Source organism: Galendromus occidentalis, unplaced genomic scaffold (genome assembly GCF_000255335.2).
Source record: "Galendromus occidentalis unplaced genomic scaffold, Mocc_1.1 scf7180000077484, whole genome shotgun sequence".
Lineage (NCBI taxonomy): Eukaryota > Metazoa > Arthropoda > Arachnida > Mesostigmata > Phytoseiidae > Galendromus > Galendromus occidentalis.
In genome coordinates, this window is record NW_003805472.1 from 2,059,034 (window position 1) to 2,076,274 (window position 17,241).

At 53.2% G+C, this 17,241-nt stretch overlaps 1 protein-coding gene across 1 annotated transcript in view; it reads left to right on the forward strand.

Annotated features, from left to right (window-relative positions):
• Positions 1-747: 747 nt before the first annotated feature.
• The window catches only part of spen (spen family transcriptional repressor split ends), a 52,552-nt gene continuing 36,058 nt past the window's right edge, over positions 748-17,241 (forward strand). The window contains exon 1 of the mRNA XM_029112121.1: positions 748-830. Coding sequence (XP_028967954.1) covers positions 748-830 — 83 coding nt within the window. The remainder of the gene's footprint in view (positions 831-17,241) is intronic.

Sequence of the window (17,241 nt, forward strand, 5' to 3'; positions counted from 1 at the left end):
CACAAGGATTAGTGCGTTTCAAATTGTGTTCAGTGATTGTCGGTCTTCGGGCAACGGCCCAATCTAGCAACTCGTTTGTGTATTGTGCGCTCTTGTATATAGATTCAGTCGTCGACGCCGCGCACGTCGATGACGGAGAAGTTCTACGACGAGAAAGTTCAACAGCAGCGAAATCCCAAAATTTAGGCTTACTACGAGCTCGTTCGTTGTAAGCCGCATTCACCATTCACCAGTCACTGAAGTCGAACTGGTCGATTGCAACAACGTCTGGCATCACGTTCGCAAAAGCATACTCTGAGCGAAAATCGAAGTTTGTGTTCCGCGAGAGAAGAAACTTTCTCGGAGGCAGCCGAATAGGCCGCCGTCCCAGCTTCAGAGATGGACAGAAGCCCTGCCGGCAGTTAGACTCTGGTGTGTTGGATTCTTCTCAACCGTTCTACGACGAACGGGGAAATTGTGTGTGTTAGCGGTGTTAAGGTGCAAAAGTGGATCGAGTGCAGCGAGTGTAAAGGCGTTTCGGCAACACCGAGGGTCCCCTCAGTGGACTCGGTGCTGCTGGCGCGGGAGGGACGAACGAGGATTTCCAGTGAAATCAACGGAACCATTTCACACCAGAGCACGGCCGGGCGGCATCGACAGTGTGCTAGCAACGGCATCTCGTTTCTCGGAGTCAACATATCGCGCCATGATTATTGGCCATGCTTGAAGAGCTTCAGGACTGGCTCTCGCTGCTGTTGACTTCTGACCATGGTTAGAGAAACCAGGCATCTCTGGGTCGGTAACCTTCCCGACAAAATCCGAGAAGATCACATACGGGACCACTTCAAACGGTAGGCATCGAGAGCAGCCCGCTCGAGACAGAAGCTGCTCAAGGGCAGCTTCCGAACGGGTGTTCTGTCAAATTAGTTCTCTATCTGCTACACTATAGACCTCACTTGGGCCGTTTCACTTGGTGCCGACTTCGTCTTCACGCGTCGAAGACCACCCCTAAAATACTCGAGAAATTCACAAAGATTCGGAGAATAATGTCTCACGAAATATCGTATCTCTCCCTGATGTACGAAGTCGTCATACCAAGTGAGAGGCATAATCATTCCTCGTCTTCTTATCGTTCTCGAACCTTTCGACCAATCTTTCGTGATTCTCACCTCAATCCTCGAGATCGACCTCTCACTAAACTAACGCTAAACACATCTAAGAAATATATCGCACCACACGTTCACGAGCCATCTCCACAGGCTACGTTTAAGCTTTAGTCTCATAACATGAGGTTCCTGGATGGATACTGCCTACAAGACTTCATTTTGCTCCCAATCCCCCTGGATAAGTTTGGGTCATTGTTGTTGTTATTGTGGCTGGATCGGATATACTAAATGGATACGTTCTGTTCTTCCTGATGTTGTGTGCACTATGGATATCTACCAAGCAGCAGGCCATCTCATCATCGAATTTCACTCGTTCGTGTCTCGTTCCGTGCGATTTCCTCAGGAGCGTTCGATCAAAGTTTCGTACGGAGCTCGCAAAGGATTCGGTCGTCAGCAAAAATGTGCCCGAGTGATTGATTGATTCATAGCTCGATCGACTGATGGGTCGATTCCTCGATGGATGTCTGAGGCTCCTGGAATGTTCTTCATCAGTGACGGTAACGACAGAGGAAGCACCGTACCAGCGTCACCAACCAAGACGGAAACGACGGCAGAGAAAACAACGACGATCACGGCGAAGTGAAGTTCGATGTGAAGAATGTTCTCTGCGTGGTCTAAGTGTTCATATTTGGATATGCTATGGATACCCAGGTTGCCGTGGCCCAGTTTGCAGACTCCATGGCGGTGAGTCCTCATCTTCTGTTTCTCCCATTGTTCTGACTTCTTCAGTTGCTCCCACTAAGTTCCGCTAACCTCGATTCCATGTATTCACCTCAAGGATTACCCAATCTTTCGAAAAACAAAGCTTTTATTCCGCTGGTAAGAGACGGGGAAAACTCGGGACGCGTCGAGACTCACGGGTTCCTACGATTCAACAACGTCGAGTAATTTTCCCGAAGATGCTCAGAGAATGGAGGCTCGGAGTCGATTCCAAGTCTGATGACTGATGGGCCCGCTGAGATTCTCGTTGTCTAAATGGGGTTAGGAGCTTCCCTCAGGGAGAGCCCCTTTCTCTCCATCTTCCCTTGACACGTCAGTCGGCCGTCTCGCCCATGACCGAGTGCTACGTTGGGGAACTCTCACTCGGCTCATTCTGCGAGGTTGGAAGCTCTTGGAAGGCTTTCAGACCGCCATCGCTGGAGAGACTGAAAGACGAGGAATACATACTTCTATTCCGTTTCGCCTCTCGCCAGTTTCGCCAAACCTCTCCGAGTGTGGCCTGGCACGGAGCGATTCGCGAGCGGGCAGTGCGAGAGAGCAGTGGAATTTATGGCGCTGTTTGGCGTTTCCGTCTTCCTCCCTCCCGAAAGCGTTAGAGGAAGCCATCACCTGCGCATAAGACCGTAGAATCCACGGCCGCCGTGGAACTCCGCCAAAATCTTTGTGCACTTCGTCATCCACGAAATCACAGTCATGCTCCGAGGTCCCGATCTGACGACGGCATATCGGTGGGATATCTATCGAGACTCTTCCCGCGCGGCTCTCCTTCGGCTTTCTCCCTTAGGCGGAAACTCGTCCGGGGGATTTCGGGAGCACCAGCTGAGCAGCTCGATTGTTCACACGGTATCGCGCTTCCTCTTTCACGCAAAAAAACGTGGATCTTCACCGCATTCCCCCGCTCCCGAGTAATTCGCTCATATTTCGGTTGTTCCATCTGCAGTCCTCTTCTGCAACCGAGCAGGTTCTGTGCATCTTGCTATTCTGGCTCAGCAGAAATAGCGTGATGTCTGCGGTGTCAGTGAACCGGGCAGGGTAAGGGTGTGGTTAGATGGTAACTTGCCCGCCCGCCTGCCTGCCCGACCTGAGGATCTCGAAGCCGACGTGATATATGTTTATTCCCTATTTTCCATTCGTCATCCTCCTCGATCTACTTCTTGCTCCGAGGACGTATAGCTGTCAGGTGTTCGCCCCTCACGAGGCGACATTGGTTGACTCCCATCCATGACTACCGATGACGTCATTTTTTCTCGAATTGAGCAACGGACATTCATCTTCGTGCAATTATTCTTCTGATCGGTGGGCTCGATGGTAGCTCGGGTCCGTTGCTCCCTCATTAAGATAGGTACCAGTAAACTTGAATCATTTACATTGCGCCCAGCCGGCAAGAGCAGGGAAGCATTTAGGACGACGACAGATGTCCAGAAATTTTCGCGGAATTATCGGAAGGCATGTCGTGGAGCAGGAGGAGCGAGAAAGTTTCGAGACTTCCACATTGTTACGCAGCGATTGATTGATCCATCGATCACCTCCCTAACCGCTGCAGAAGAAAGCCGCAATTCCGTTCATGGAAGGTTTTTTTCCATCCTATCCTGACCCACCGTTAACTCTGTTTGTATATTTTCCGCTGACAGCCTTCGTATCGGGACGTCGGGACCATGATTCCTTCCACGTACAGCATTCGTCCGGCAATGATCTTCAGATTGCGGAGCTGCGTTTTCCTCCTATACGATTTCTCCGAAGTTTCTGTCTTCAGAGGGAAAAGGAAATGATCCTACAATGGCCCGAGCAGAGCGAGAGAGGACCATGGGCCAATGGGTGAGGATTTTCAATATGCTTTTGGGTGTCCCAGTTTCTCGTATTGTTTCGCTTCTGCACGGATTCGCTGACACCCGAGTCCCTTCAGCGAATTTTCGATCGCTTGCGGAGTGGCGAATCGATCTTCGGTGCCGCTAGACAATCCTTATATGGACAGCCAACCTTTTTTCGAGCGAAAATACTGATTCCCGCTCGTGAATTATTGCCTGAACGTGCTCGCGCTAGAAGCTATATTTTCTCGGGATTTGTTTCTCGATACAGAGAAGATTCGAACCTCAACGTGGTCGATAGCGACAACAAGAGGGGTGGAGCAGGCCAGAATGGTCCGAGCCCGCCAAAAACCTTCTCGCCCCGCGAGCTCGGACTCTTTGTTAGAGCCCCAGGTATTCTTTCTCTTGACGAGCCCATCGCGATGTCCGGGTCCACATAGAGAAGCCACGGGAAAGCTTCGAGGCCAAGCGCGTCCGCTCGAGCCATTGTGAACAAGCGAGGCTGCGGCTCCTCGTCGAAAAACGCGAGAGACAGCGCGTGTCGAGTCTTCCAGCTTCTCTCGGGATTCCGCTCCCTCGGTCAGTCGAGGTTCCATGCAAGACTTCATCTCCATGCGCTGCATAGAGAAAGTCTCAGATCAATCAAGGCCTCGCTGTATTATTAGCAACAGCGACTTTTTCGCCTATGAATTCAGAACACTCATGGGAGGTGAATGGTGAAGTTCGAGCTCGACCTGGGCGCGCTGTCTTATTATCGATTCAATTAACATCGATGCGAGAGAGGGAAAGGATCACGCTGACCGCGTGCCGAAGGAATCGAAAAGGTTCTGGAAGTCCATCGCTTTGGCGATCGTCGAGTCCTCACCATCTGAGTGAGGGGCTTTCGACGAATTTCATTCCAGGATTCGTCATCGGATCTCTCATTCGACAAATTCCCTCGGAAGAGGAACTTCTCTAATTTCCTATCCATCACGACCAATCAAGCGCGGCGGGAGTTTCGTATGCTATGGCCTGTCGCCACAAGGAACGTGCCTGGTGTTCGCCCTCTTCCGGACGCCAGCCGGAGCCATGACGTGGCGTAGGCGAAGGTATTTTCCCGGTCTTTGCACGAGCACGATCACAACAGTCCGAGAGAAATAAGGTCCATAATGCGAGTGTTCGCGAGCGCTCCATTTGTTCTTCGGGACACGTTCGTCGTACATATCTATATCCGCATCGGATCCTCTACGCGGAGATAGTGCGGGTCGCGGCCGATCTCTTCATCTTACCCGCGCGATCGAAACGACGAGCTGCTGCAGCTGATGATCGTCATCCATAGCACCATCCGAGCTACCGAGCGACGCGCGTCGCTCCTGTGTTTTGCCTATAACAGTTTTCCGGGCAGATGAGTCATCTCCCGCTTCGATTCTGAACTTCCATCTTCCTTGGGATTTCATCCGGAGCGAGAGCGGTGGAAATTTCGTTCTCCGCCTCTCTGGCCGTGCGGGAGATGAATGCTCAGGAACAACGCACGTGTTTAAGCTCGCAGCTCTTTTCCATCAAACTCTGTTGGCTCTATCTCTCTGCCGAGACAGTTGGCAAGAGTCCACAAAGCATTAGAGCTATCACAAGTATTCTCCGTGAGACCAGATGCGGACAATCTCTGCAAGGCGATTTCCCTCTCGACCTCGAGACCGTGAAATCATGTTATCAGCTCGGATAACGTGCTTTCGACGGAACCGCAGTGCTGGCGGTGAATGAACTACGGAAGCTCCGAGATGGAAAATCGGCCTAACCTTGGGCATGTGACCCAAATTGACCGAGGCCCTATATCATCACCGCGAAAGGAGCAAGCTATTCGTACCGAGATGGAAATCAGGGGAAACACGAAGGTTTCCCGCGGCTAATGCTGCTCTAGATCGCTTTGATTCCGTTTGCGGGCAGCGATTTTCCGACAAGATCTCATTCGTATCGCACTGACGAGTGGGAGAGGGCAGCCGTGGATTACGTGCTATCCGTAATTCGGACGATAAGCAGCAACAGCAATAGATCATCGGCGGAGGTACACGTTGTACTGAAGGTCGAATGCTGCCAGAAAAGTGCATTATTTGAGAGTCTTTCAGAACTCTTTCAAAAGCTCGCCAAAGCGGCACAATCTATCAGAGTTATGCGCTGTCGATCTATTGATATGCACCACAACGGCCTTCTTCTTGAGGCATTCGTGTTTAGGTTGAGAGCACTGGCTTCATTGCTGAGAGCACCAGCGCGCCCTCGCGAAAGTTCTGGAAGCCACCCTCTCGCTCTGAATATCTCTTCTTCAGCTCGACCGGCGGAAAAATCCCCACGTGAGGACCGCTGCCAAACCTTATGAGAGACCGTTCAATGAATCTCGAGGGGAGTACAGAAGCAGATGAAAGCCTCAGCTGGAGTCATTTCAGGAATGCTGCTCCCGACACGGATGTTACCGCTGTTACGATGCGAACTCCGCCAACGAATGCTCCAATCTCTCGGATATTCCATCGATTTAGACTCCTTCAGAATCTCCGCGTCGAAGGCGCCCATCCCGCCTGTTGGTGAGGAGCCGTCTTGTGGAGATTTCTTTTTCCGGCGGGAGAACATGGAGAGAGCCATGACAATCTTCTTCGTCCCACGGGGAATCCAATCATTGTCCTGCGGACGCGTCGAGGCTCGAATAAGCCAATCGGGCAATTTCAAGTGTGTATCAGCCTGGCCGAGAGAGAGACTCGCACAATCTATCAGAGTTATGCGCTGTCGATCTATTGATATGCAGTCGACGGTCCCTCGGAGTCGCTAGATGCCGTTCGTTCGATACAGGATGGCTCGGTGGCGTTGCGATAGGTCGCTCTGCGGAAGGCCGGCAATGAACGCACAAACAGTGTCTATCGTATTCTGCTCGCTTCCAATAAGTCCGTCACGGGCATGTGGCGGCCGAGGCAACAACCACAGCAAGTGGTGGCCGCGGCGATGACGACAAGCGTCCGCGACAATGGAGTGAGAAGGAGGCCGACGAGGCTATTCCAATATGAGTCTTGCAGGGACACCAGGCAATCACGTCCTGATGGTGTTGGAACACTCGGAAATGAAAGAGTGCCACCCCGCGAACCGGCCCGAAGCTGTAATAATGCCGACGATTCCGGACTGGCCGTCCCGGCTGCCCCCGCGCAGCTTGCCGGAGCAAAAAGAAGCTCTCCCCCTCAGTGAGTGAGTGAGTGAGTGAGTGAGCCAATATATCGTCAGCGAGTTGAACTCACAGTACGTTCTTGCCGGTCCGGCCGTGACGTTGGCGTGTTCCGAGGAAGCAACAGTTTCCTTCTCTCTGTCCCCCTATTTCGTTCCCCTGCCGTCCACATGGTAGGACCGAAAACAGCTCGATCCGTCTGAGAGAGAAATTTCCGGACGGTGTGTGGCTCTTGCCTCGTATTCGAGCGCGATCCCCGCCACGTGGGACGGTCGGAACATATTATTTGCATTGTTCATCCCACATCAGAATGGTATGCGACGGGATCGTGCTGTATCCAATGTTTCCCTCGCCGAGAGCTTCGCAAGAGAATTCGCCATGGGCGCGAGCGATCCGTAGCGAGGAATCGTCTCGATATCCCGGGAGTCGATAAGTCGGAACGAGACGAGAGTGTCCTGGGGATCCATGGATCAGAGATAGCCGGAAAGCGTCTCCGATATATGCATAATCCGACCGCCTCCGACGCCACCGCATCATCACTTTCATTACGCTCAATTATTCCGCCACGTATCCTTGCGTTTCCCCATCCAGCAGCCAGCTGCCGCTTCCCGGACGATGGATCGTTATCCTCATCCGTCATCATTGTTGTTTGTTGCTGTCAGAAGCGTACATAGCTTTTTTTGCATTGGAGGGGAGGGGATCGGATTGGATCCGATCGATGGGTAGGAACGACCGAAAATCGATGACGCTCTCCCTTAGTCCCTCGGATACTCCACGTCCTGGGAGCTGAGCCTCCAGGGCTTTTCGGATTATTCCGTGAGCTCCACACTCTGCGCGGTACGATCGGACGGTCGATTGTACTTTGAAGTATCGTCGCGCGAGCCTCTCCCCCGGGGAAAGGTTTTCTCATCCGCTTCGATCGAGAAAGAATTCTCGTATCTGTTCGTGCTCAAGGTCCCGTGCGCTCCTATGGGATCTCATCGCTTCGGTGTCTCCAGTGGTCGAAGACCTGCGACTCTTGGTGCCGGGAGGAGGCTGACAACCCGTCAACCCGCAGGTTGCAACGCATCCTCGTCGCGGTAGTTGGGCTGGGACTGCGAATAGACTGATCTGCTCGGCCGGTGTTTACGTGATGGCGAATTTGGCTGACTTGCCGGCAGCGTGCCAGACTAACCGGCCGGCGTAGTGACTGACTTGCTGACTCGTAAGCCTGTTTAACAATGTGCCTTCCCACTTCCATTCTTACCGTGGTCGTTACCGCCGCGCCAGCGCCGCCGTTCAGGTAGCAGTGTGGTCACTCTAGCTTCTTGACGAAAGGCCGGCTGAGCGAACGAACTGATGATAAATTGAGCGATGCAGGAAAGAACGAACCGCAGAGCGCGCCGGTGGGCATCCATTGGATGGACGTCGCTCGTCGTCTTCAGCTGTCTGAATTACTAATATTGTTGCTAACGGCGGCTAAGGCTGTCGTTGTCGACGTCGGTGTCGTCAACGACCACGCGGAGCGTTTGATGACGTGGGGAATTCTTTTCCAGCCAGACTGGCCTCTGCTCTAGTGAATGATGTTTGGATCGCCGATCGAGTCAGCCGGTCGCCGCCCGACTCTCCGAGCGAGCAGACGACGCGATCGGAACTACCTACTTTCGGAAAATAAGCTTGATAAGAGACTCCTCTACAAAAGACGATGAATGGCACGTCAAATCACGTGTCCTGCCATCATGAAAAAGCTGCACGTCCAGCTCATGAAAGAATCACGCCATGCGAGACATCTTTCCCGTCGAGAGATTCTCGAGGAGCGAATGCCCCCCCGATCCCTCGATTTGTGAATGGAGGTGCCAAGCCCAGAAAACATTTTACGAACCTCGAAATAGCGTAATGCCACTCGCGTCGGCGGCTATACAATTCACGTGTTTTCCGCCATCTTTCGCGGTCCGATCGATCATCATCGCTTCCTGCCACAACAAACATCCGAGCGAGCCGTAGACAGTGACCGAGAATACTCCGCAAACAGAAATCCTTATTCTGAGGGAGCAGTAGCACAGACGCCGCGGTATACATGTTCATGCCAGCCCGCTGAGCAGGTTCGGCGCGGTCTCTGTAGATCCTGTCGAAATGCACCGCTGATGGAATTCCGTGGCAGACATGGAGAAGGGGAGAAGGCAAAGCTCCATTCGGTCCTGGCCGCAGATGTCAGACGGACCTCGGGGAGGAAAATTCAGAATGCTCCAGGAGAGATTCTGTGACCGACTGCTGTCCCGAGTTTCGGACTAGTTGACTTGAGTACTTGGGAACCACCGCCCTCCTCCCGGGGCGGCAGCCCCGTCAGACGTTTTCTCGCTCGAACTCGATCGCATCGATCCAGGTCGGAGAAGAATTTCCTGCGAGACATCTCCCTCCGATCTGTGGTATCGAACGCCTCCGGAGTCTCTCATGAATCAGCAACTCGGAAAATTGACCTTCCAAGAGCTTCTTCGGAGCATTCCTTTCCGATACTCTATGGTTACTCCTCCCGAATCAAGGATGAGCAAGCGATTGGTGAGGGAGAGCCTTTCCGATTCCTTCGATGGAAGACACCGCCGCTGTCATCGATCAAGTGAAAAACCCGGGGAAGGAACGTTCATCACGTCGATGATGGTTTCGGTACCTATGAGAAAATTGATCCCCGTAATGATGATCCCGGAAGGAGAAAGATCCGGAAGCGCTGAAGTGCACTCGAATAAGTTCAAGCGCTCCGCTCTATTGCGCCGTTTCAGGGCCACGACGGCCTGCTCAGGCTTTCCTCGCTTACTTCAATCGCGAGCCAGTCTTTCGTTCCTTCCTTCCGCCTGCGAGCCGATTCGCCCGCCCGCTCGTGCGCTCGTTTCTCCATTCGCTCTCTACACGACTAGGACTCGGGAAGAATACGGTCTGATGGCGCTCGTAATGGCTGCTGTTACGTCTCTCAACCAGCTCCGCTGGCTGGCCAGCCGGCCTTATTCGGCGGTGGTATGGAAGCAGTAGCGGCGGCCTCGAGGGCGCTATACAGGCACCCCCGCCCCCCCTCTCTGTTTCCCTTTCCCCCAAGGGCATCTCGGGGGGAAATGGGGGAGGGGGTTGGACCAGAGATAGCAGTCTGTGCGCAGCAGGCCAGTATTTCAAGCCACGTCGACTGGCTGGCTGGCTGACAGGCAGCCTCTACGGGCGACGAGAATGGCCGTTGGACCCTGTCAGCACACATAGGAGAAACCCTCCTCGTTCGTGGGGCGAGGGCTCCCTCTGCAGGGTATTGCGCCTGTCCCCCGGGGGGCAAATGGGCGGGACTCAATGGCAAGGGCCGTTCAGGAGGAGGGAGCAGCACATAGAGAGTTATTATGTGGGGGAAGGAAGACAGTTTCTCTGCGAGTCTGCTAGCCAAGGAGGAATATACGCGCCCTGCAGGCTATTTCGACGTTGGAAAGCTTACCCCAGTTCCTCCCGAGGCCGTGAATCGCTGCTGACTAGCTGGCCGGCTGGCTGATGGGCATCCCCCATCTAGCCGCTGCCACCGCCGCCGCCGCCGAGGCGGCGTTGCCTCGCACCCTCGTCTCGCGGGGTATGTGGAGGGAAAACTTGATGGTCGGTCGGGTCTCGCTTGAGGAGTCCGCCGTCTATCGTCGGGCTTGCTTTCGGTCGTTTCAGAGATGAATCGGCCTAGGCCGTCGAACGAAGGTCGCAGTAAACTCTACCCGCAAACCTATTCGAAACAAAATTTACTAGTTCTGCGTGAGAGCTCCTCGTGGCGGTCCGATCGCCTCGAAAAGTGGATACATAGCTTGGGTTCTGGGCTTTCCAATGGAATTAAACCACGATCCCGGAAAAAAACTCAAGATGAAGAAATCGCGGGTGGATGATGAGAACGTGAGAGCAGAAATCCCCGGGATTACTAAGCGAGGCAAGCGACGGTGCCTCTGCTATCTGTGTCGAAACAAACGGGATCGGAGGTCCGCAGCGAAAAGCGGCTATTTCACTAGTACCTAGTTGGCGTTGTGACCACTCAACTCGTACGCTTTGCGCAATTTGCGCCGACTCGTTCTCGCTAAGAGTTTCATCAAAGGAGCGAAACAGCACTCGAGGCTCGTCGGTCGCAGAGGCTGCGCCGAGCCTCGAATCCCGGTCGGGTCTTCCGCCAGCATCCCGAGAATGAAAACCGAGGGAGGCATTATTGTCGTCGTTCTTTCATAAAACAACTCAGTCCACGTTCCCTCCGGACAGGACTGAGTGTGGCGATTGTTAGCTCAGGTCGATAGGAGCAGGGGGTGGGAGCCAATTTGTTTTCGGTTTTGTAGAGCAACTACGCCCACGTTTGTACGTACGTCACGCTGCGGCAGCCATTCGAGTTGCCGAAACTTCCGACATCCCTGAGAACGATTATAGAAAACCGTGCGTCTCCGACAATCGCTGCAGCGAGGAAATTTTCAATCTAGATTCACCGAAGTCGAGGAAGCAGCTCCTATTATGTAGACGCTACGCAGAGAAGGAACTATTGCTTTCGTTCTGAGAAGCTCAAGCTGTTCCGAGCTCAGTTTGCATGATAATGAGATCCATTCGTGAGTGCAACTCTGCTTGAGCTCGCTGGTTCCAGATCGCTCATCGCCGGACCGCGGCCGCCGACTGTACCACCGCCGTCATGATGATATCGATATTTGAAGGAGTTCTGAGCCGGAATCAGGAGACAGTGCGATGAATAGATTCGAGCCTCAAAGGTCGAGTGCTGCATGAGTGCTTCAATATTATTCCCCCCGTCTTACGGGACTGAAGCCCGAAATTAGCCTCTCGCGGCCGTCCATTTGACGGTTTCCTCGATTATATCTATCTACCTCCTAATCGTCGCTGTCCCGTTGAGCTGGAGTGTAAGCAAGGCCTGGAAGGTCAGCCATTCCGAATGACAGTCAAACACAAACGTCGCGTAGTAATCGGGAATATTAGACTCGACTCGACCTTGAACGAGTCTCTGCGTCGGGGGTATTTATTACGCGTCCAGTCCAAGTGGCCCTGAGAGTGTTGTTGGCTCCCGAGCGTACCGGGCTGCCAGTGAATGTCGGCAGGATTTCCCAACGTATGAGGAATGGCTTATAGAGATTGCTGCGTAAATCGCAGCGTCCGGCTTTCCCGAGTTCTCGACTCGAGAAACGCTGATGATGCTCTGTCCTTTGAGAATAGTCAACATCTTCCCTTCGGCAGAAAACTATGAGAAAACATGATGTCTGTCTTTCGGTACTCCTCCCAGTCCCTGGAGGATATTCGAATCCGTGGAAGGAAGACATTCGGAAACGAGCCGAGAAGTCTCGTACTCCGCGACTCGATGGGATCTGAAAGCCTCAAAGATAGAATTTGGCGCTCCGCCGAATACCTGGTGAGCTGAGCGGCCCGCTGAGCTTCCCAGGTACGAGAAAAGCTCCAACATCGAAAAATTGCTCTCAGTCAGTCAGTCGTCGACCCACAAAGCGACCCAACCACGAAGAAGAGAGGGAGTCGGCGGATCAGGCATGCGCGGAGAGTTGAGCTAGGCGCGTTTTTCTTGCTTCGCTGCCAGCCTGCCTGATTCCCCTCTCACCCTCGTAGGCTTGTATGGGTCCGATGGGGGTTGTTGTCTAAGTTTGGGGAAGTAGGCTTCGTCCTTCCTTTCTTTCGTCTGTTCGTTCGTTCGTTCGTACCCAGCCACTTGTTCAACGATCTCTAGTTGGATACAGGCTCCTTCCAATACGAATAGTGCGACGCTCACGGGTTATGCCGCGTTCTGGGTAAAGATCTTGAGTAATGATCGTTACTGTGGCCATTGTGCTGCGGTAAATGCACTCCGAATGGAGGAATGCTTTCATTCTTGACGAATGAGATCGATAATACTGCGTGGCAGACTACTATTCATAGCGGAATATTCCGGGGTTATGGTACCTACGTGATGAATTTTCCTCGCTGATTTCTTGAATCGGAGCCCGAGCCGCGAAATCGAACCCAGCCCTCGTCATCGATCGCTCGCTCACTCAGTCGATGGCCGATGCGATTGGAATCTTCGAGCGATTTTCCTCTGGTGGCAATCGAAACCTCGAAGTTCCGGCAAAGTATCCGACACGTAGGGAATTCCGAGCTCTCGAAGCGGATCCGATCGATTCTCCTCTCTCGTTGGGGGAACCAGCGGAATCCTGCGACGTAGTACCACGGAAGCTACTGAGCTACCGCACTCCGGGAACCTTTTCCATCGGCCATGATGGGGATTCCCCTCGTTCCCTAGCTCGACGCGATACTGCTTTCCAGAGCAACTGATTCAACAACAACGCACGCAGCTGTTATTGTTGCTATAGCAATATCGCCGTAGCCCTGGCCGTGTCGATCGGCTTACTTAGCCTAGCCGCCAGCGTGATTGTTGCTAAAACACATGACGTCATATATGGCTTCGATGATCTTCTACCTGATGGGTATTGATGTTTTTCTAGTAGCATAGCCATCGTCTCTCGTCGCATAGTTTGTGATTAGCTCAGTCTGATGATTCTCGCGGTGATTGAGTGAGCGTAATGCCGACTAGCTTTCATCGGGCAGCAACAACGATTGTTGTTGCTGGAATTGTTTCTCTCTGCGATCACTACATTCGACAGTGGATGGAAGAGAGTTGATGATGAGCTACGCGGCAGACAAACGGCGACGAATGTATCCTGCCATTTCTGGCGCTTGGCATTTTTTTGGCTTTCTTCGTTTCGCTGCCGCGGCTCCGCGTCGGAGGCTGCTGCAGGCTTGGCGTTCTTCTGTGTTCGGTCGGTCGCTCGGCTGTTCGTTCGCTCGGTCGTAGGACGCTTAGTTTGATGCTGACGGTCCCGACTGGCTTCGTTGCTCGCTCGCTCGTTCGCTCGCTCGCTCGCTCACCGCCGTCGCCGCTGCTAGTGATTCTGCTGCAGCTTTTTCTGTCGGACGATCTGTGTGCGAGCGAGCGAGCGAGTTGTGTTGGGCGAGCTGAGCCGACCAAGTCGACTCGGCCGGGCCGTTCCGCTGGTTGATGACCTGACTGACTGGCTGCGCACGGCAAAGCGAACGAGTCCGCCGCCTGTGAGGAGGATTCTCTTTCTATCTAACACCAGCCATTCAGCAGTCAACAGACGAAGCAAGCACTACCACCATCATTTGAATCGTCATTTCTCGACGGCGCCGCGTAGCACTTGCACTCGGTCGCTTGTGACAGTCGCTGTTGATGTAGTTGCTCCTGTTGTTGTTGTTGTTGCTGTTGTGGTAAATTTTAGGAAGCGACCGCATTCGCAAAGACCAACATGCGGATAACCTCAGAGACCCTCACGTGGATACGATGGCTTAATATGAATCCGGCTTCTTACGGCGAGCCTCTATCACCAACCGAGTAGAAACTCATCGCCGTCGTCAAAAGCGAATACGCCAACTCATGAAGAGAGAACTTTGAAACTAGAGCGACCTCTTCTAATCTAGATCCTTTCGTTCGCTAGAATCGCTCAATGGACTCTCTCGGAGATCGACCGACAACAGCACGAGAAACTCTCGGCTGCGAGTTACAACTGTCTCGACAGGATACTCTGTCGCGAGAGAAAATCCCACGAATACCCGTCTAAATATACGTACATGCAACTGAAGGGAATGCGGGAATTCCTTAGAGTCCACACCGTCCGAACCTCGTCGACAGAGAGGTGGATCGGAGAGGTGAACAGTTGCTGGAGCTGGACAGGAAAAACTGTCCCCGACGTGGTGTAGATTCACTCCGACTACTAATTGTTGCTCCCTGACTGTGCCGTTTCTGCGCAAGCAGCTGGAGTCTGTCAGGCGTACCGTGGAAGTCATACGGAGCTCAACGACGAGGAGGAACCACCACGGCTTGAGAGTAAAATACGAGGAATAGAAAAACGGGAGAATCAAGAGAAGGAAACAGGCGTTGCAATGATCTCTGGTTTTCTGGGAAGACAGCATCAGATAATCCCCGGGGAACTCCCGGGAAGTGTCGATTCCTGCGTCAAGCCCCTCCATAGTGAGCGACGATACCCTGCTGTCGCCTCCCGAGATTGAGTGGAGGAGTACGGCGGGTAAGGTGTTTGCGGCGTTCCTGGGGAATACGAGAAAACAACAATAGCAACGATTGGGCGTTTAATTGCAGCGTCACACACGCACAACAATGATGAGAACGATGATGATGATAATAACTCTCATCCATTCCATCTGCCTCACCATCTGTTCGAGCCACTATTGTGTCTGAGTCAGAATTTTCATCCTCCTCGATTTCCCCTCGTTATCTGATGTTTCCATCCGGCGACGTCGGACGAGCGGGGAAACAATACGTCTGGTTCGATGTTTCCCTAACGATCGAGCGACTCCAGCGCGGAGCCCGATCCGGGGGGCGAAGCACGGGCTCCTGCTCGAGCCTACGTCGAGCGTCCGGCAGAGCCGCTTCCAGAAAACGAATAGGCTGGAATTGCAAGGCTTGCTCTCCGCGGCTCTGACCAATAAGCATCTCGCAGAACTCCGGCAATTCGATTCAGAGCTCATCAATCTGCTGCGATCGGGGTGAAGTCGATCTCCTCGTTGGCGGGGAGAGTTTTCCTCTGGTTGCCGTTGTTTAATTACGGCTCATGTGAGGCCACGACCCGACCAAACTCGTTTCGTCTTTAACGTCGTCCTGTTCTTCGTTATTCCGAATGGTCCTTGCTCGGCAGTAGCCGCGGCAGCATCAAGAACATCAACGTCGGCAGGTTTTCGTCTCGTTTTTCGCTCGCTTCTCGGTTCTGTCTAAGCGACCAACCGACCGAGCAGCCGACCGGCTGGTGGACTCTTCGCTCTTTCGCGTGGTAACTCAACGTCGAAGAAACGCCACGCGGCCGCGGCGTCATCGCGAGTCACCGCTGTGGGTCACAGACTTGCTGGCTTTTGCTTTCAGCAGCCCCCTTAGAGGGCTGGCCGAAGTCGTAAGATGTCGCTGACGAAAAACGCTCCCGAGCAGTCGTCGTCGGTCTCATCCACGGTAAGCGGTGACCCATTCTCTGTTGTGGGTCTATCCCTGCATGGATGACCAAGCTGCGTTCGAACTGGCTCATATGCTCACTCGCTCCGAGCGAGTGAGTAAGTGAGCGAGTGGATGTTAGTCAGCTATATTGTGCCAGCTGATCCACGACATGCGAGCCGCAGTGACGACGTCACTGGCCTGGCGTTGCCGAGATCCCACTGCGCATTTAGATGAAAAAGCCGCTCGTCTGGCTCGCTCAGTGGCGCGGTCGCTTAGATGTGTCTGGCTGGGGGAAAAATAAAAGTTGAGTAAGAAGAAGCCAGGGAGTGGGAGAGGCACTGATCCACGATTCGGCGGAATTACACTACTCGAAGCTCACGCATCTTCAATTATATACTCCTTTCGGTCGGCATCAAACACGACTCTACGAATCAAGTTTCGATTGGGGGAGGGGGAGAGGAGCGAGGGAGTCACGGCCGAACGAGCTCAGTGATCAGGATACGCTAAACATGAAACTCGGTGTTGTCATTGAATACAAGAAGAACAAGCGCGAGGTCAGGCGTCTGTAAACCCTGACTGACAGAGAGTCCTCCATTCTCGAAGAGGCACGCCGCGATATTCTTGTGCAGCGCTGCCTCGTCAAGGTTACGATGCGTCCGTTGAGATTCTCGGAAGCCTAATAATAAACTAGGATGCCCTGGGAATAAAAATTATTATCCGGAAAGACCGAAATCCGGGACGTCGTAATGGCGGCTGGTGACATCTTCTGAGGCAAGCCAGTGCTTTCGGTGCACAACGCACTGATCGTCCATGACTCGACGATTCACTACGAGAACAATGACAACCAAAGGGAGAGACGGAAATCTTTGCCACAGTTGCGAAACCTTGGTCAGGTGTCGGCTTAAAAGCCGAACTCGCTTCACAAACGGAATTAGTGGCGGACCTCGTGGTCTGAGTCACTCGTAGCCATGCCCGACTACGTGCTAGAGATGACGGACGCCATCGGAGCGATTCCGAAAGACTCCTTTCCGTTGATCAGATGCGTTTTCTTCGGTTTGTTTGTTTGTTTGCTCACTCCGGTCAGTTGGAGAACAACGATGGCTCTTGATACTGTTGCCAATCGGTAGATCCTCGCCGTGCGACAACATGCTGCGAACGTCGACATCGGGTCCCTTCAAGCAGAGAAGCGAATCTCGCAAACGCCGAAGCTTTTGGTAGCCGTCGCGTGGGATGCCGCCGGCCGACATTAATGTCGTGGATGGAGTTTTTTTTATGTGCTCGCATAAGAAATCAAGTTCGACCCGCTCGTCGACCATCGGAGAAAAGCTACAGTACGACGTTCGCGACAGTCGTCATTATTGACATGGTAGCTGCGGCCGAACAAATATCAGATTCACTGACATGGGTACTTACTGGATATGTATCCACATG